Raw genomic sequence first — 16,932 nt, forward strand, 5'->3', positions numbered from 1 at the left:
GACGGGTAGAGTTCCTGGCTCCTGGCTTGGGCCAAGGCTGTCCCTGGTGTCACAGCCATTTGGGAAGTGAACTGGTGGACAGAAGAGCTCTCTCTCTCTCTCTCTCTCTCTCTGTTTCTTCCTCTTCCTGTAACTCTGCCTTTCAAGTAAATAAATCTTCAAAAAAAAAATTTTTTTTTTTTGACAGGCACAGTGGACAGTGAGAGAGAGAGACAGAGAGAAAGGTCTTCCTTTTGCCGTTGGTTCACCCTCCAATGGCTGCCGTGGCCGGCGCGCTGCGCTGATCCGATGGCAGGAGCCAGGTACTCATCCTGGTCTCCCATGGGGTGCAGGGCCCAAGCACTTGGGCCATCCTCCACTGCACTCCCTGGCCACAGCAAAGAGCTGGCCTGGAAGAGGGGCAACCGGGACAGAATCCGGCACCCCAACCGGGACTAGAACCCGGTGTGCCGGCACCGCAAGGCGGAGGATTAGCCTAGTGAGCCGCGGCGCTGGCCCAAAAAAATTTTTTGAAAATGTAAAAAAAAAACAGATTTCTGGGCCTCAGCCTAAATCTTGCAAATGAGAATTTTGAGGTATGGGTATGTGGATCTGCATTTTTATAAAGTATTCCAGGGGATTCATGCCCTGAGGACTGCCCCGGACTCTAAAAACTAAGCCCTAGACCTGGCTGAACAGGGCGGGATGGTTTCTCCGCTGGAGATGGGTTTTGGCTTTTGATATTTTTATTACTGACAAAGCCATGATTTATCAGGCGAAGCCAGTTGTCAGCTTGGAACGAGCAGAGGTCACAGAGAAGAAAACTCCCCACCTTTTCAACCCATCTATAAAATGCTTACCTGAGCAGCCACTGTTTAAAGGCCATTAAAATACCAGACACAGAATAACCCAGTCCCTGGGACTTTATAGATGTATTTACTCAAACCCGAGAGCTTGCAGAGAGTAAATAAAAGGGAAGCAAAATGAGTAAGCACCCCTAGAAATCCAAACTGAAACTCAACAGCCCTGTTCACCAAAATAAACAGGACAAATCCAGCAAGGATTAAATGACCTCCAGTCGGCCAGGCTCAGAGCGGGAAGTGCTCCCTCTCAGCTCCGGGAGGAAGGAGGGCTGAGGGATTGCGCCTGCCCCCTGGCACCTGGAGGGGGCACCCCAGGAGTGCTGTTCCTTGGGGCGCAGGGCCAGGCCTGCAAGGGCAGACATTACCCTTGGGTGGTGGGGGTGGTCCCAGGCCTCCCTGGCAGCCTGCCACAGGCCTGGAAATCCCCAGAATGTTCTAGAAGGCTTCAGAAAAAATGCTGATCTTCCAGAGGTACGTTACTCCAAATTCCTGTTATTTGCCATGTATGCATTAATTAGCAAACATTAATTTAGCACCTGCTGTATGTCAGACCCTGTGTCAGTTACTGAAGGTATCAAGATGACTCAGTGAGTGAGCTTTTGGCACAACAGGTGAGCTGTTGGCTGGGACTGCTGTAATCTAATTCAGATCACCTGGGTTCAGGATGCAGCTCCGCTCCCCAATCCCGCTTCCCGCTAATGCACACCTCAGCAGGTAGCAGGTGATGGCTCAATAGTTGGGCCCCTGTCACCTTTGTGGGAGACCTGGATTGAATTACCAGCTCCCAGCTTCAGCCTGGGTCAGCTCTGGGGAGTGACTAGGGGAGTGGGAGAGCTCATCCTCTCTCTTTGCCTCTCAAATGAAAAAAAAAAATCACTTAAAAAACCAGATATCAAGCTGGGTAAGGCACTAAAAAAAGAACATTTAAAAAATTGCCTGCAAGGCCAGCGCCGAGGCTCACTAGGCTAATCCTCTGCCTGCGGCGCCAGCACACCGGGTTCTAGTCCCAGTCGGGGCGCCGGTTCTGTCCCGGTTGCTCCTCTTCCAGGCCAGCTCTCTGCTGTGGCCCAGAGTACAGTGGAGGATGGCCCAAGTGCTTGGGTCCTGCACCTGCATGGGAGACCAGGAGCAAGCACCTGGCTCCTGGCTTCAGATTGGCGCGGTGCGCCAGCCATAGCGGCCATTTGGGGGGTGAACCAACAGAAGACTTTTCTCTCTTTCTCTCTCTCTAACTCTGCCTGTCAAAATAAATAAATAAGTAAAATAAATAAATAAATAAATAAATAAACAAACTGCCTGCAAGTTGCTTGCAGTTTAATATGAGATGACCCCACCTATCAATTATTGTCCACGTACTATTTGAAAACTCAGTGATGAGCCACCTAAATGCATTATCTCATTTAATCCTTAGAACATAATGAGATTATTACCGACACCTTCTTCCACTTTTTCAATATTTTATTTATTTATTTGAAAGGCAGAGTTACAGAGAGGCAGAGGCGGGGGGTGGGTTCTTCCATCTGCTGGTTCACTCCCCAAAATGGCCACAATGGCTGCTGCTGGGCCAATCTGAATCCAGGAGCCAGGTCTCCCTTTCTGGTCTCCCACATGGGTGTAGGGGCCCAAGCACTTGGACCATCTTCTACTGCTTTCCCAGGCCATCAGCAGGGAGCGGGATTGGAAGTGGAGCAGCCGGGACTCGAACCGGTGTCCACAGGGATGGTAGCACGGAAGGCGGCCACTTTACCTGCTATGCCACAGGACTGGTTCCCATCTTCTTCCCTCATTTTAGATAAGAAAATTGAGTCTCTAAATCCGTGGAAAGATGGTGAACACTTAGCAGGCAGCTCTTGGGGAGGAAAGGGGCCGCCATGGTGAGCAGTGTTTGCCCATCTCTGCAGTGCAAACACACACAGGCCTGGTGCCACTAAACTCAGAGCAGGAGACAGGAGTGGGCGGGCCCAGCCCACCTCGGCATAGGTGGCTCACAGCTAACAAGCTGACCTGGCTGGCCCTGATCCTGAGCCCACACTCCTTGTTCTGATGACCTGAGATCCTGACCTTCCACTCTGAAGCCCTCTGGGAAGCTTTTACAAGGCCACATAAAACCTCCTTTGTTTCTACCACCAGGAACATTGGCTTTCTTTTGCAGACCATTCCAAAAGCCTTTGTCGTTTGAAATAATTACGCATTTTCGGGAGGTTGCAAAAACAATGCAGAGACAGCCTGCGCACCCTCTGCTCAGAGCGTGATATCACAACCTGGAAAGGGACACTGGGAAAATAGGGGTGCGTGGGGGCTGGCATGGTGGCGCCGCAAGTTAAGCCTCCGCTCGCGACGCCGGCATCCCATATCAGAGCATGGGATTGAGTCCCAGCTGCTCCACTTCCAATCCAGCTCCCCGTTAATGCGCCTTCCCTGGGTCCCTGTCACCCACGTGGGAGGCTTGGATGGAGTTCCTGGCTCCTGGTTTCAGCCTGGCCCAGTTCCAGCTGTTGTGGCCGTTTAGGGGAGTGAACCAGCAGATAGATCTCTGTCTCTGTTTCTCCTCCCTCCTCTCTCTCTCTGTCACTCTGACTTTCAAATAGATAAAATAAATCCCAAAGAAAAAAAAAAACTGAGTGCACATAAACTCGCAGTTCCAGGGTATTTTTTTTCTAGGCTTGCCAGATTTAGCGAATAAAAATACAGCGTGTTCAGTGAATTCTTATTTTTGGTATAAGTATATCCCATCATATTTAGAATATAGCCTGAAGAAATTACTTTTGTATATCTTAAACTCAAACTTAACTGGGCATCCCGTCTGTTATCCGGGAACCTAATGCTGTCACATGTGTATGTTACAGAAACCTGGGGTGGGAAAGCTCCCTTTGTTCAAACAGGCACCAGAGACAGCGGAGGATCCAAGTAGCTTTACAACGCCAGCGGGCTCAGCTGGAATCATTTCCTGAGAACTGAGCAACAGTCCCAAGTTTCTTACCATATTGGTTGGTTCACCCGCGTCATACCTTAGCCGTTACAGCATTGGGGGGGTTAAATTGCAGCCTATGTGACTTAGGACCACACTTCCAATAGTCGGTGGGTCTGGTATATTTGTAAGAGAGATACCAGGGGCAGATTTATTAGGACAGAGTTATGACTGCAGTTTACAGAAGCAGAACTTGGGCCCTCCCTGGACAAGATAACAGTGGGCAGCTGCATCACCAGATAACTGGGAGAAGCCGCTTTTCAAGGTTTGTGCTGGGGGTTGGGGAGGAGGGTCCGTTTTTCCTTCTTTGTCTCTGGTTGCACCTGTATTTCCTCTACATGTAGAGTTACAGTCACTCCCGTAATGGAGATCGACAACCAGCCCTCACCAGCCCTCACCAGCCTTCACCAGCCCTCACCAGCCCTCACCAGCCATAGGATGTAGCTTGTGCTGCACCTCCTGAGTCACACCATCCCTCCCCCACCCACCTTAGCCTTGGCAACCACTGAGCTGTTCTCCATCTCTCCGTGTTGTTTCTCTGGGCACGGACTTCTGCGTTCATCACTACCGCGAGTGAGCTTTTTATTGCTGCCTGGTATTCTATGAGGCCCCTGTCCACAAAGAGCAATTGCTGCTACAAATTTAATTCATTCGGGACAATGTGCCAGGAGCTGAGGACGGCACCAGCAGAGGCGGAATCGCTTCTTGTCATTGGCCTGCAATCAACTGATACTGCAGATTTTTCCTGTAGGCCCCAAGGCAGGACAGGACAGTGGTGCCTTGAGGGGAGGACGAGGACCTCAGCGCTTCCCTCTGGGGGATGATAGTAGGAGCCAGGGACAGCAGGAGGTGCTGACGGATAGGACACGGGGAGTCAGAGGAGGATGCCACCGGGGGCTTAGGCCTGAGCATGGCAGGACAGGGCGCCTTTTACTGAGATGGGAAGAATATGGGCGGCTTTCAGAACACGTTCAGAGCCAGCCACTCCAAGCCGCTGGCTCCTGTCAGGCACTGCAACAGCGCGGATGGGTTGGGCGTGTCCCGCACAGGTGCGTGTGCTGGAAGCTTGGTCCCCAGTGTGGTGGTGGTGAAGTGCTGGAACCCAGTGGGAAGTGGTCAGGTCACCGAGGATGCTGCCCTTGGAAGGGATTCAAGATGCCGTCTGAGTCAGTCCGTTCCCACGAGAGGAGCTTGCAACACAGCGAGGCCACTCCACCCACACCTTTCTCTTGTGCGTCTGTGCCCCGTGCATTTCTCTGCCATATTGAGACACAGCCAGGGGTTCCTGCCAGGATGCCAGCACCATGCGGCTTGCACCCTGCAGCCTCCAGAATCCCGAGTTAAATAAACCTCTTTACTTTATAACAACCAGCCTTTGGGTGTTTTGTTACAGCAGCAGAAGATGGGCTAAGACAGGCACACAGGCGGAGACATGGAATAACACTCGGACAGGTGAGATTATGGTTCAGAAGAGAGGCCTGGGCTAGAGAGTCGTAAACCTGGGAATTGTCTGGGTGTAGACGCTACTCAAAGCCATGAGGCTGGACGAGATCAATAAGGGAGAGGCTAGGTCTGCAAGAACTGCGCCCTGAGAGACTCATTTAAAGATGGAGAGGAGCAGAGGAGATGCCAAGCAGAGGCCAAGGGCAGCCAGAGTCTCGGAGGCTGGGTGAGGAGTGTTTCCAGGAAAGCAGCCAGCACCTTTGTCAAGTGCTGCCCGTGAGCCCCAGGCAACGAGTGGGGGGCATCGGCCCAGCGCTGTCAGCACTTGGGACGTCTGCGCCCCGCATCTGTCCAGCTTTCAGGTAGCGCTCAGCCTCAGCCTCGGGAGCTCTAACCTGAGTCCCCAGAATCCACGTGGGAGGCCTGCATTGAGTTCCAGGCTCCTGGCCTCTGCACAGCCCAGCCCCAGCTGATACAGACGTTTGGAGAGTGAACCAGTGCGTGGAATAACTCTCCTCTCGCTCTCGCTCTCTCTCTCTCTCTCTCTCTCGCTCTCGCTCTTGCTCTCTCTCTCTCTCGCTCTCTTTCTCTTTCTCTTTCTTTCTCTGCCTTTCAAATAAAACACAGTGCAAACTGAAGGTTGATCTTTGGGTTCAGGGTCATGGGGGTTGGTTTCGACTCAGAAAAGAGAACTTTGGACAGCACGTTTGAGATAAACCCTCATAGGCCAGCGCCGCGGCTCACTAGGCTAATCCTCTGCCTGCGGCGCCGGCACCCCGGGTTCTAGTCCCAGTCGGGGTGCCAGATTCTGTCCTGGTTGCTCCTCTTCCAGTCCAGCTCTCTGCTGTGGCCCGGGAGTGCAGTGGAGGATGGCCCAAGTGTTTGGGCCCTGCACCCACATGGGAGACCAGCAGGAAGCACCTGGCTCCTGGCTTCAGATCGGCGCTGCGCTGGCCGTAGCGGGCATTTGGAGAGTGAACCAATGGAAGGAAGACCTTTCTCTCTGTTTCTCTCTCTCACTGTCTAACTCTGCCTCTCAAAAGAGAGAGAGAGAGAAATAAACCCTCATTCCAGAGAGTTTATAAGAGACTGAGAGATGAGCAATTGCAGACACTAAAGTCTAGAAAACTCTGTGAAAGGAGACTCATTTAACGGGTGGCAGAAAAATGAGGCCTTTGCTGGAGGGACATTGGGAGTGAAGCAAGGACTGCTGGTTTTGAAAAATGTTTATTTTTTAAAAGTTGTTCATCTACCTGAAAGGCAGAGTGACAGTGGGGTGGGGGGGGGCTATATTCCATCTTCCATCTGCTGGTTTACTCCCGAGTGCTCACGGCAGACAGGCTGGGCCCCACCAGGAACCAGGAGCTTCATTCGAGTCTTCATGTGGGTTGCAGAGGCCCGAGCACTCCAGCCATCACCTGCTGCCTTCCCAGGCACATTAGCGGAGAACTGGGTCAGGAGCGGACTAGCCAGCACTTGAAGCAGCTCTGATACGAAATGCCAGAGTTATGAGAGGTGGCTCAACCCACTGCACCACACTGCCCATGCCTAACAGGGAGAAATTTCAGTATACGTGTGTGCTGCCCAGCACGACCCACCGTGGAGAGTGAGAACACAAGAGAAGTGGGAGAGTGGCTGAATGGGATCCTGGAGCAGTAAGGGAGAGGGGCCTTGCGCGCGGGGCAGGGGTGGCCTTGGGCAGAAGCACAGAGGGTTCATCCATGGCAACGCCAAGAGAATGTGGAGCGCAGGTGCTTAGAACCTGCAGAGATTCTCCTTTGAGGACTCGGAATTTCACAGAATAATGGGAACCACGGCCATTCGCCCAGAGTAAGGCCAAGGCAGGAGATCGAACGCAGCGATCTTCCAGGAGAGCAGAATGGATGGTCTGGGAGAGGCAGGAGCCACTCTGGGCTGGACGAAACCCAGAAAGGTTAGTGGTTGCGGATGGAGAGTAAGAAGGGACAGCATGGTGGCGGGGCCCTCCTGCCAGAGATGCGGTGGGGAGCATGCGCGGAGCGGGCTACAGTAGAGCCTGCGGCTCCACCATGCAAGAAAGCAAATCCAGAGCCAAGGGTTCTCTTTTCCTTTAAATAGAATTAAAAAAAAAAAAAAGATGTATTCATACATTTATTTGAAAGGCAAAGAGAGAGAGAGACAGGGAGATCTTCCATCCGTGGGTTCTCTCCCCAAAAGGCCTCAATAGCCAGGGCTGGGCCAGGCCAAAGCCAGGAGCCTGGGACTCTATCTGGGCCTCCCACGTGGGTGGCAGGGTCCAAGGACTTGGGTCATTCTCCACTGCTTTCCCAAATGCGTTGGCCAGGAGGTAGGTTGGAAGTGGAGCAGGCAGGACTCGAACCAGCACTGTGCCAGCAGTTTAACCCACTGTACCACAGCACTGGCCCCAGCCAGAGGTTCTTGGAGGTGTGTGCAAGGAAGTGGCTGTAGGATCAATAGCACATAGGACTTACACTCGACGTGAAGCCGGGAGGAGTGAGGATCGGGGAAAGGGTACGGACAATAGTTTGCAGTGCTGGTGCAGGTGAGGGAGGAATGGAGCTGGGTACCCCTTTACTGAGGGGTCCCCCACCTCATCCCCAGTTCCTCACTTGATTTTTCCCCCAAATTATCAAGAGCCAAAGAAACATTCCATCTGCTTCCCTTTCTACATGCAGGCACAATTTCCAAATTGAGGGGCCAGAAACACAGCTTTATGTGTGTTAATAAAAAAGGTTATTAAAAAGGTTATTTATTTTCATCTTATTTGAAAGAGCGAGACAGACACAGAGAGCTTCTCCATATGTTGGTCCAGTCCCCAAATGCCCATAACAACCAGGGCTGGGCCAGGCCGAAGCCAGGAGGCAGGAACTCAATGCAGGCCACCCACGCGGGGGTCAGGGACCCAGCTTTAGCCACCACTTGCTGTCTTCCAGCTGTGCATCAGCGGCGGAGCTAGGAGTCCACAAGGCATCTTAGACTTGCACCAAACACCCACCACTATGTGTGCATATTTCAGTTCTGAAACATTTTACTAAAGGCTTTTAGGCTTTTGCAGTTCTCCGCGCGGCCGGGGTGCTGGTCTCGGTCTGTCAGCAGTGTGTTCACGCAGTAAATGAGGACAGCGAATGCACAGTGGATCGTGTACTTGTGAAAAGGCAGGAACATAGCAAGCTTCGCCATATGACATACGCTTACCGTGAGCACTGGCCACGCCGCTTTTGGTATCACAAGGTGGCTGTGGAGAGAGAGCGCGAACGACGGCCCACTTTGTACTGTGGAGTCCTCCACGTCCCGGGCCATTCGCGGCTGTCCTAGCACCTCCGGGCCGGCAGAGGGCGCTGGCCGCGGCGGCCCGCAGCGCGGTGTGGGCGTGGCCTGCCGCGGGGCGGGGCGGACGGCAGGCCGGCAGGGGCGCGGCCTAGCGCGGCCCTGGCGCCCGGCGGACGGCGGGTCCTCTCGAGGGGCGGGGCGGAGGGCGCTGGGGCGTGGCCTGACGAGAGGCGGGCTGGGCGCCCGCTGAACCTCCGCGGCTGTCCCGCGGGGCCTTCCAGGTAGGAGGCGGCTTGGATTTCAACCCCAGACCCGCTCGGGCCTAAGTTTAACGCCGTGCCGGGGTGGGGGTGCGCCCGGCCCACAGCGAAACCGGAAGCCCCGCCGCAGAGGTTTGACCTTTCCGGGTTTGGCAGGGGGTGCCCTGCGGGAGCCTGGGGGCGGGGGATTGTTCCCTGGGGACGGGGCTTTGGCTCCGGGTTGGGGTCTTGTGCGTGGAGCAGGCCGGCTAAGTTGGAGGGCACACCGGGGGGCTCGGAGTGTGATACAGCCCGGGATTTCCTCGTTGGGTGGGGACGTGGTTTAAGCTCGGATTTGGGGGCGGGCCCTCCTGAGCCGGCGCGACCTGGGGTCGTGGTCCTTCGGGTCCAGGGCTGTGGCTTTCGCCGGAGACTCCCTCCGGGATCTGGGTCTCGGTGGGGAAAGCGGCAGAGGCACCCGATCCTGGGGGCGGAGGGGTGCTCGCGGCTCGGGTGGAAGAGGCCAGGGGTCCCAGGCCTCGTAGGAGCCTGAGCCTCTGCCTCCCCTAGCTGTCCATGGCTGTCAGGGCCCGCAAGGAGGCGGTGCAGGCCGCGGCCCGGGAACTCCTCAAGTTCGTGAACCGGAGCCCCTCTCCTTTCCACGGTAAGTGACCAGGACAAAGGAGAAGAGTGGGAGGTGGCACGCCCCCTCCCCACCAGATTCCACCGTGCTGAGAGGGTCCTTCTCCTACAGTCGTGGCCGAGTGCCGCAGCCGCCTCCTCCAGGCTGGCTTCCATGAACTCAAGGAGACGGAGAGCTGGGATATCAAGCCCGAGTGCAAGGTACTGGGGGCGTGTGCTGCGCCGGGAGGCCGGTCTCAAAGTCCCACGGGCCGGCTCAGGCGCCTCACCCCCCTGCCTTTGCGCTCCCCTCCCCCCAGTACTTCCTGACCAGGAACTCCTCCACCATCATCGCTTTTGCCGTGGGAGGCCAGTATGTCCCTGGCAATGGCTTCAGCCTCATTGGCGCCCACACAGACAGCCCCTGCCTCCGGGTAAGGACCTGGCCTGGGGTAGGTGTGGTGGGGGAGAGAGTAAGGGCAGAAGGGGGCCAAGGGGGCGGAACCTGTTGGGGCCGGGGAGAAGACGGACAAGTTGCCGCCTTCCTCCATGTCTGGCACTGGGGTTCATTACCTTGGAAATGGCTGAACTCTCGGCTCTCACCGCCCCCTCCCTGTCCGCACGCTCAGGTGAAGCGCCGCTCTCGCCGCAGCCAGGTGGGCTACCAGCAGGTTGGCGTGGAGACCTATGGTGGCGGGATCTGGAGCACCTGGTTTGACCGTGACCTGACACTGGCCGGACGCGTCATCGTCAAGGTGGGAACTGCGGCTGGGGAGGGGGAGGCGTCCATCAAGGGCCCAGCGGAGCCCCCCCTTCCCGAGAAGGGCAGTCTGGGTCCAGGGCCGCCGTGCTGACCTGCCCGCCTGGCCGCAGTGCCCCTCCTCAGGCCGCCTGGAACAGCGGCTGGTGCACGTGGAACGGCCCATTCTGCGCATCCCGCACCTGGCCATCCACCTGCAGCGCAACGTGAACGAGAACTTCGCGCCCAACACAGAGACGCACCTGTGAGGCTGGGGCAGGCGGCTCTGGGGCCGAGGGCCGGGGGGGCACCTGGGAGACCGCTGCCTAAGGGGGCCCCCGATACGGCCATGTTCTACTCACAGGACCCCCTCGATGCCCAAGGGTCCTCACCCCTCTGCCCCCGGGGAGCAGCCTGGGACCTGAGCCCGTGGGGGCCCCCAAGCCCTCCAGCCGTCCCCACACCCCGTCTCGTGCCTCTCCCCACAGCATCCCCATTCTTGCCACAGCAGTCCAGGAGGAGCTGGAGAAGGGGACCCCTGAGCCGGGGCCTCCCAATGCTACCGTAAGCAGGTCCCCTGCTCGGGGCGGTGGGCAGAGGGGAACAGGGCCCTGAGCCGGGGGGAGAGGAGGCCCAGGCCCAGGCTCCTCCAGCGCCCTGTGCCTTGCAGGATGAGCGGCACCACACGGTCCTCATGTCCCTGCTCTGTGCCCATCTCGGGCTGAGCCCTGAGGAAATCTTGGAGATGGAGCTCTGCCTGGCAGACACCCAGCCTGCGGTGAGCAATGGCCGTGAACTTGGCCGGCTGGGGGGGGGGGGGGTTCCAGGATCCCAGCCAGCCCTGGCCTGTCCGCTGAGCACTCATCACAGCCACCCGTCCCTCGGTCACTGTCGTCCGTGTCCTTCCCAGTGGACACCTGCCCTCTACTTCCAGGGCCGGGGATCTCATTCAGAACAAGTTCCCTGCCCCCCACCTGCCTGGCGGGACTGTCTGGAGGCTGCAGCCTGGGACTAGCCCGTTCCACGGGTTCCCCCGGAGCCTCTGCTGCAGATGGTGCCTGGGTGCCTTGGGCCACGCTGGCTCCGAGCCTCAGAGGCTGAGAGAACCGAATGTGGCCCAGGCTCAGTCCCAGTTGCCCACAGCAGGTCATCCCCAGTGTCCTGTGCTGCTTGAGCGTGCAGTTTCCCCGCGGTTTCCTTTTTCAATGACCGCCCAGCCCTCCCTTGTCCTGTCCCACCCGAAGAGGCCAGGACCCGCAGGCTGCCCCCTCCCACCCCTCAGTTCCAGCCCAGCCCGTCCTCCGTTCTCAGCCCTGGGAAAGCAAAGTAACAGCGCCCTCAGGTGGGGCCGGGGAGAGGTTGCACAAGGAACCCAGGCCGGTGGTGAGCAGGGCAGGGCGGGAGGCCCGGCTGACTGTCCTGTCCGTCCAGGTCCTGGGTGGAGCCTATGACGAGTTCATCTTTGCCCCTCGGCTGGACAATCTGCACAGCTGCTTCTGTGCCCTGCAGGTGAGGAGCAACCCCCTACCCCCCCACCCCGCCACCAGGTCCCCGGAAGAGCTGGAGTGTCAGGAGCGGCTCAGGCCCAGCAGGTGGCGCCCTGGGTCTGCTGGGGCTGGGCGGATTACGGTGGAGACCTGAAAGCTGCAGCCTCAGCGGCACCACGTGGCTCACTCTCATCATGCTCCCGGGGCCTCATGGGAAAGGCCTCACCGTACCATAAGGCGGCGGCGGCGGCCCCCACCGCAGCTCTGGCTGAAGCCCACCCAGCCCTCTGTCTGCGCCAGGGTTTTGGGGTGCAGCCCCCACATCCTGCTCACCGTGCTGTTGCCCACTTCTTGCACCCCAGCCGTTCCCTCGCTTTCTCTTGCCCTCGCCCTCCCGACCTTTCCTTCCCCGCGCATCCTGGGGCTGAGGCGGGCTTTGGGCTGTTCCTGAGAGCAGAGTCCAGCCTGGGCCTGCGTGCCCTGCGGCCACCAGCCAGCCGCTCCGTCGCCTGCATGGGGTCCTGCTCACCACTTTGGACCTCAGCCTTGCCCAGCCGAGGCCTTCACTGCCGTCTTTGGCTTTCCCGGGTGCTGGGCTCCTCCTCGGCACCTTCTACACCTTCCCCCTGCCTGTCATGGGAGAAGAGCGCCCATCCCAGTTGGAAAGATCCCTGCCACGCCCCCTGCAGGAGGGCAGTGAAAGCCCCGCCCGCTGCAGTGGAGGTGCCCGGAGTGTACCCCTCTAAGGGCCTTGGGGCTGCATCACAGAAGTGGCAGGGGTGAGGGTCTTGCTCTCATTTCTCCCTCAAACCAGGCCTTGATTGACTCCTGCGCCGCCCCCGCCTCCCTGGCCATGGAGCCGCACGTGCGCATGATCACACTCTACGACAACGAAGAGGTAGGTGGGGGGCCTGGCGAGGGGCTCCCTCGCGCAGTCTTAGGCAGCCAGCTTGTGCCAGCCCCACCCTGAACCAGGGCCGCTCTGAAGACCCCAGGGATGGGGGTCTGTCCCCAGCACTAGACCCCCCCCCAACACACACACTTCAGCACGGCTCTGCCCTGCTGTGACCCCATCTCTCACTCGGATGGCCCCCTCCTCAGGAACAGGGACTCTGGCCAGGTCGGCCTTGCGAGCCCAGGGCCTCCAGGTGCCCGTGCGTCTTAGGCTGCAGCCTTGGCTGCGGTGCTGGAACTTGGACAGATGGACAGTAATCCCCGAGTCAGAGTCAGAGTCAGAGTCAGTAATCCCCGAGTCAGAGTCGGCAGCTCGGGACGGGTCGCCGCCATGGCGCGTGCAGGGCTCATGGCTGCAGGCCCAGGGTGGCTGTTCCAGCCCTGGTCACTGTGCCTACACTGAGTTCAGAGGCAGGGAGGAGGGTGTGAAGGGCACGTGGACTAGAGGTGGCACCTGTCCCTGCTCTCGGTCATTAGACCTTGGTACAGCCGTGTTTAGCTGCAAGGGAGGCTGGGAAAGTCATCTCTAGCCCGGTAGTTGTGTGCTTAGCGCTGCTTAACTCGGGTGTTCTGCTGTACAAGATGTCAGGGCTCCTCAGCTCTGTCACAGGCGTGAGAGAGTGACCCATGTGCCTGGGACACCTGTGCCCAGGCTCAGGTGCGGGCAAGGCAGGGGGAGTGTGGGGTGTGCCGGTAAGTGCTACTTCTGCCCAGCAAAGGTCACGAATGAATCTGAGCCCAAGCCGGGCATCAGGGCTCAGGGACGACCCAGGCACCTGCACGCAGTCCACCCGTGACTCTGTGGGGTCCTGGGACGGTCTGGGCGTTGGGCCCCGCCCAGCTCAGAGCCCCAGCGCACGCTGCTGTCTCCAGGTGGGGTCCGAGAGTGCCCAGGGAGCGCAGTCGCTGCTGACGGAGCTGGTGCTGCGGCGGATCTCGGCCTCGTCCCAGCACGTGACGGCCTTCGAGGAGGCCATCCCCAAGTCCTACATGATCAGCGCGGACATGGCCCACGCCGTGCACCCCAACTACCTGTGAGTCCTCCACATCCGGAGACCCGAGCATGACCACGCACAGGCGCAGCCCCGCCCCCGGCTCTGCTGGAGGGTTCTGACTGCTCCTAGGCTCAGCACAGGTTCACCCGCAGCTGCAGGTTGCCTGGAACTCCGTGTTGAGGATGCCTCTGGGCGGGCTGCGAGAGTGCTGGGATCCATTAGTGCTGTCTGCCCTGGCAGGGGAGGTGGGAGTTGCCCGGTCTGCTGTGCCTGTTGTCCATCCCTGGCCTCTGTCTCTCTCCCACAGGGACAAGCATGAGGAGAACCACCGGCCCTTGTTCCACAAGGTGAGGCGCTCCGTTTCTCCTTAGGACCCTGGCCCTGTCTTGTTCTCGCTGGGCCCTCTCCACCTCTGCCTCTCCCTCGCCTCTCCCAGGGCCCCGTGATCAAGGTGAACAGCAAGCAGCGCTACGCCTCCAACGCCATCTCAGAGGCCCTGATCCGAGAGGTGGCCAGCCACGTCGGGGTGCCCCTGCAGGTGCGGGGTGCTGCCTGGAGGGAGGGTGCCAGAGCGGACAGGCAGATGCATCCCCATGGAGGGGACTTGGTGGAGGCAGTTCCCAGAGTGAGAACAGGACTCTGGGATATAGACAGAGCCGGAGTCAGTGCTGCTGTTTGTTTAATTTATTTGAAAGAGTTATATAGAGAGAGGGATGACAGACAGAGATCTTCCACCTGCTGGATCACTCCCCAGATGGCTGCAACGGGCTGAAGTCAGGAGCCAGGAGCTTTCTCCAGGTCTCCCTCGCAGGTGCAGGTGCCCAAGCACCCGGGCCATCTTCCACTGCTTTTCCCAGGCCATGAGCAGGAGCTGGCTTGGAAGAACAGCAGGGACGCATCGCAGGCAGCAGCTTTATCTGCTACACCACAGCACTGCTGGCCTCCAGTGCTGCCTCTGGTGTCAGCCACGTGACCTTGCGTTGGTCTCCTAATCTGAGTCTCAGATGGGGTAGTAACAATGCCTACTTCGCTGCATTTCTGTGACTCCTGGGCCCTTTTGACTTCTGAAAATGTCCTTGCCTTTATGCACACAAGAGCAGCAGGTTCATCTCTCCCAGACTTGGGAGCTTTTGGTGAGCAGTAGCTTCCAGACCTGGGTCTGGCATGTGACTGTTGAATTGGGGAACAGTACTCTGGGGCCATGTCCGTGGACAGTGCCAGGACAAATAGATGTCTTTGAAAAATCATGCATTAATACGGTAATTCTTAGTCAAAAAGCAGAGTAGTTATTAACTTAGTTGATTTTATAATTTTCTACTGAAAATCTTTTTCTAGCATCCTAATATGATTGTATTTAGTTTTTACTTTGATATACATAAAGAAAAGTGTTTCCAGATGCCAAGAGCGATATATTTTGAAGCAGTAAAACTACTGAATGATTTTTCTGTGTGTGGGGGTGGAGAGGGTAGGAGGGTGGGTAATTAAGCCAAGCGTGACAAAATGGTCAGGGGTTGTAAAAGAGCTCCCCCTTGTGGGAGGTGGGGTGACTGCAGCCGGAACCAGGGTGCTGTCGGTGCAGACCAGGAGAGCTGGACCAGTTCAGAATATTTTGTTCCTTGGGGCCTGCCATCGACCTATGCCCAGGCACCCTGCGGTTTGAAGTGGCTTCGTCCCCAGCCCTAAGGGGCACACACTGCGTGTGGCTCCTGACTCCTCTCCTCCCTGCAGGACCTCATGGTCCGGAACGACTCCCCCTGTGGGACCACCATTGGACCCATCTTGGCTTCTCGGCTGGGGCTGCGGGTGCTGGACCTGGGCAGCCCGCAGCTGGCCATGCACTCCATCCGGGAGACCGCCTGCACCACAGGGGTGCTGCAGACCCTCACCCTCTTCAAGGTAACGCCCCGCCCACCCGCCCTGTCGTGGCCTGGCTCCTCCTCCCTCTCGGGCCTGCACTGGTCGGGCAGCAGTGCCATCACTGAGTGGCAGGCCTTGGTGATGGGGGCTGCTGGTCACGAGGCTACCATGTGGGCAAACAAAGGTCCCTGTTCCTCTCAAGGCTCAGAGGGCCAAGCAGCCCCCGAAGGGAAACGCAGGCCCGGGGGTGGGGGTGGGGCAGTGCAGATGCCAGGCAGAGCTCCACGCTTCTCTTGCTGGTCTGGTGTTGGTGGGAGGTGCGTGGTGGGCACCTCCGTCTGACCCTTGTCGCCTCCTGTCTCAGGGCTTCTTCGAGCTGTTCCCTTCTCTGAGCCGTAAACTCTCCGTGGACTGAGGCCTCGTGGGAAGACCTCTCCCCCGCCCCTTTGCACTCGGGAGGGCAGGCTCTCAGCCGAGCTGAAGCTGGACGATTAAAGTGGATTTTCCACTCAGAAGCTCTGCTGTGCTTATTTGGACACCGGCGGGGTGGAGGTAGAGCCGGGCTTGGACCCTTGGAACCAGAGCAGAGGGGCTGGCTGGGATTCAGCCAGGGAGGCCGCAGCTCCCGAGAGCCGCCGGAGGCCTGATTTAAAATCTCTTTCTGTTTTCAATAAATGTGTTCATTTTTAAATTAGCAGCATCTTGTTTTGAGAGAGAGAGGGACTCCCATCTGCTGGTTCACTTCCCAAATGCCTGTAACCCTGGAGCTGGACCAGGCCACAGCCAGGAGCCAGGAACTCCATCCAGGTCTCCCATGGGAGTGGCAGACCCTACCCTCCCAGGGTGTGCAGCAGCAGGGAGCGGAGCCAAGGGGAGAACCCAGGCACTCCGATACGGGCTATGGGGTCTTAGGTGGTGTCTTAGCTGCTAGGCCAAATGCCTGCCCCAGTCCTTTTTATGTCCATCTAAAAATTAATGTTATTTAAATGTGACCACTTTAAAAAAAACTCAGTGTGATGTAGAGATATTTCCATATCCATACATACAAATTTAATTTAGCAGTGACAAAAATTTAAATCCACCTGAAGGTTTGTTGGTAACGGCAAGGCCAAATGCACTACGAAATGCCCGCCATTTGTAGCTGTGGAGAAGAAGCCAAACTACTGTGTACTAAGGAGATGACAAAGACAGCATTGAATAGGAAAGACAAGTTGCAAAACTGGACAGCGCATGCAATTTGTATAAAACCCATGCACATGCACAGACTTTTTTTTTAAAAGATTTATTCATTTATTCGAAAGGCAGAGTTACAGAGAGGCAGAGAGAGAGGTCTTCCATCCAATGGTTCACTCCTCAGTGGCCGCAGTGGCTGGAACTGCACTGATCCGAAACCAGGGGCCAGGAGCTTCCTCCAGGTCTCCATGCAGGTGCAGGGGCCCAAGGGCTTGGGCCATCTTCTACTGCTTTCCCAGACCATAGCAGAGAGCTGGATCGGAAGTGGAGCAGCCGGGACTCGA

General features: G+C 57.4%; 1 protein-coding gene and 1 long non-coding RNA gene across 5 annotated transcripts; one reads left to right on the plus strand and one right to left on the minus strand.

Moving 5' to 3' along the window:
- Nucleotides 1–1,044: 1,044 nt before the first annotated feature.
- DNPEP (aspartyl aminopeptidase) lies at nucleotides 1,045–15,930 on the plus strand. 4 transcript variants are annotated; one of them, XM_089329788.1, is made up of 15 exons: nucleotides 1,045–1,313; nucleotides 9,333–9,426; nucleotides 9,517–9,605; nucleotides 9,704–9,817; nucleotides 10,013–10,138; nucleotides 10,257–10,387; nucleotides 10,611–10,686; nucleotides 10,793–10,900; nucleotides 11,554–11,631; nucleotides 12,424–12,507; nucleotides 13,437–13,597; nucleotides 13,866–13,905; nucleotides 13,995–14,096; nucleotides 15,287–15,454; nucleotides 15,780–15,930. In XM_089329788.1, the coding sequence occupies exons 2-15, from the start codon at nucleotides 9,339–9,341 to the stop codon at nucleotides 15,828–15,830; spliced, it is 1,416 nt and encodes a 471-aa protein (XP_089185914.1). In that variant the 5' UTR covers nucleotides 1,045–1,313; nucleotides 9,333–9,338; the 3' UTR covers nucleotides 15,831–15,930. The 4 variants fall into 4 exon arrangements, with proteins under 4 accessions (XP_089185914.1, XP_002712541.3, XP_008257445.3 ...); XM_002712495.6 differs by lacking the exon at nucleotides 1,045–1,313 and adding an exon at nucleotides 8,731–8,915; XM_008259223.5 differs by lacking the exon at nucleotides 1,045–1,313 and adding an exon at nucleotides 8,731–8,804.
- Nucleotides 6,465–8,584, minus strand: LOC149127274 (uncharacterized). The gene is made up of 2 exons (XR_016231864.1): nucleotides 8,449–8,584; nucleotides 6,465–6,740 (listed from the first exon to the last, which is right to left on the minus strand). It is a non-coding gene; the product is annotated as an uncharacterized LOC149127274 (long non-coding RNA).
- Nucleotides 15,931–16,932: the final 1,002 nt, after the last annotated feature.

The sequence above is a fragment of the Oryctolagus cuniculus genome, chromosome 3 (genome assembly GCF_051225735.1).
Source record: "Oryctolagus cuniculus isolate XC-2025 breed Fujian yellow rabbit chromosome 3, ASM5122573v1, whole genome shotgun sequence".
In the NCBI taxonomy this organism is placed as follows: domain Eukaryota; kingdom Metazoa; phylum Chordata; class Mammalia; order Lagomorpha; family Leporidae; genus Oryctolagus; species Oryctolagus cuniculus.

Coding starts and splice junctions, on each gene's coding strand:
- DNPEP (XM_089329788.1), top strand. CDS start 9,339: ATGGCTGTCAGGGCCCGCAAGGAGGCGGTGCAGGCCGCGGCCCGGGAA. Junction 10,687..10,792: donor CGGGGCCTCCCAATGCTACC/GTAAGCAGGTCC, acceptor TGTGCCTTGCAG/GATGAGCGGCACCACACGGT. Junction 14,097..15,286: donor ACGTCGGGGTGCCCCTGCAG/GTGCGGGGTGCT, acceptor TCCTCCCTGCAG/GACCTCATGGTCCGGAACGA.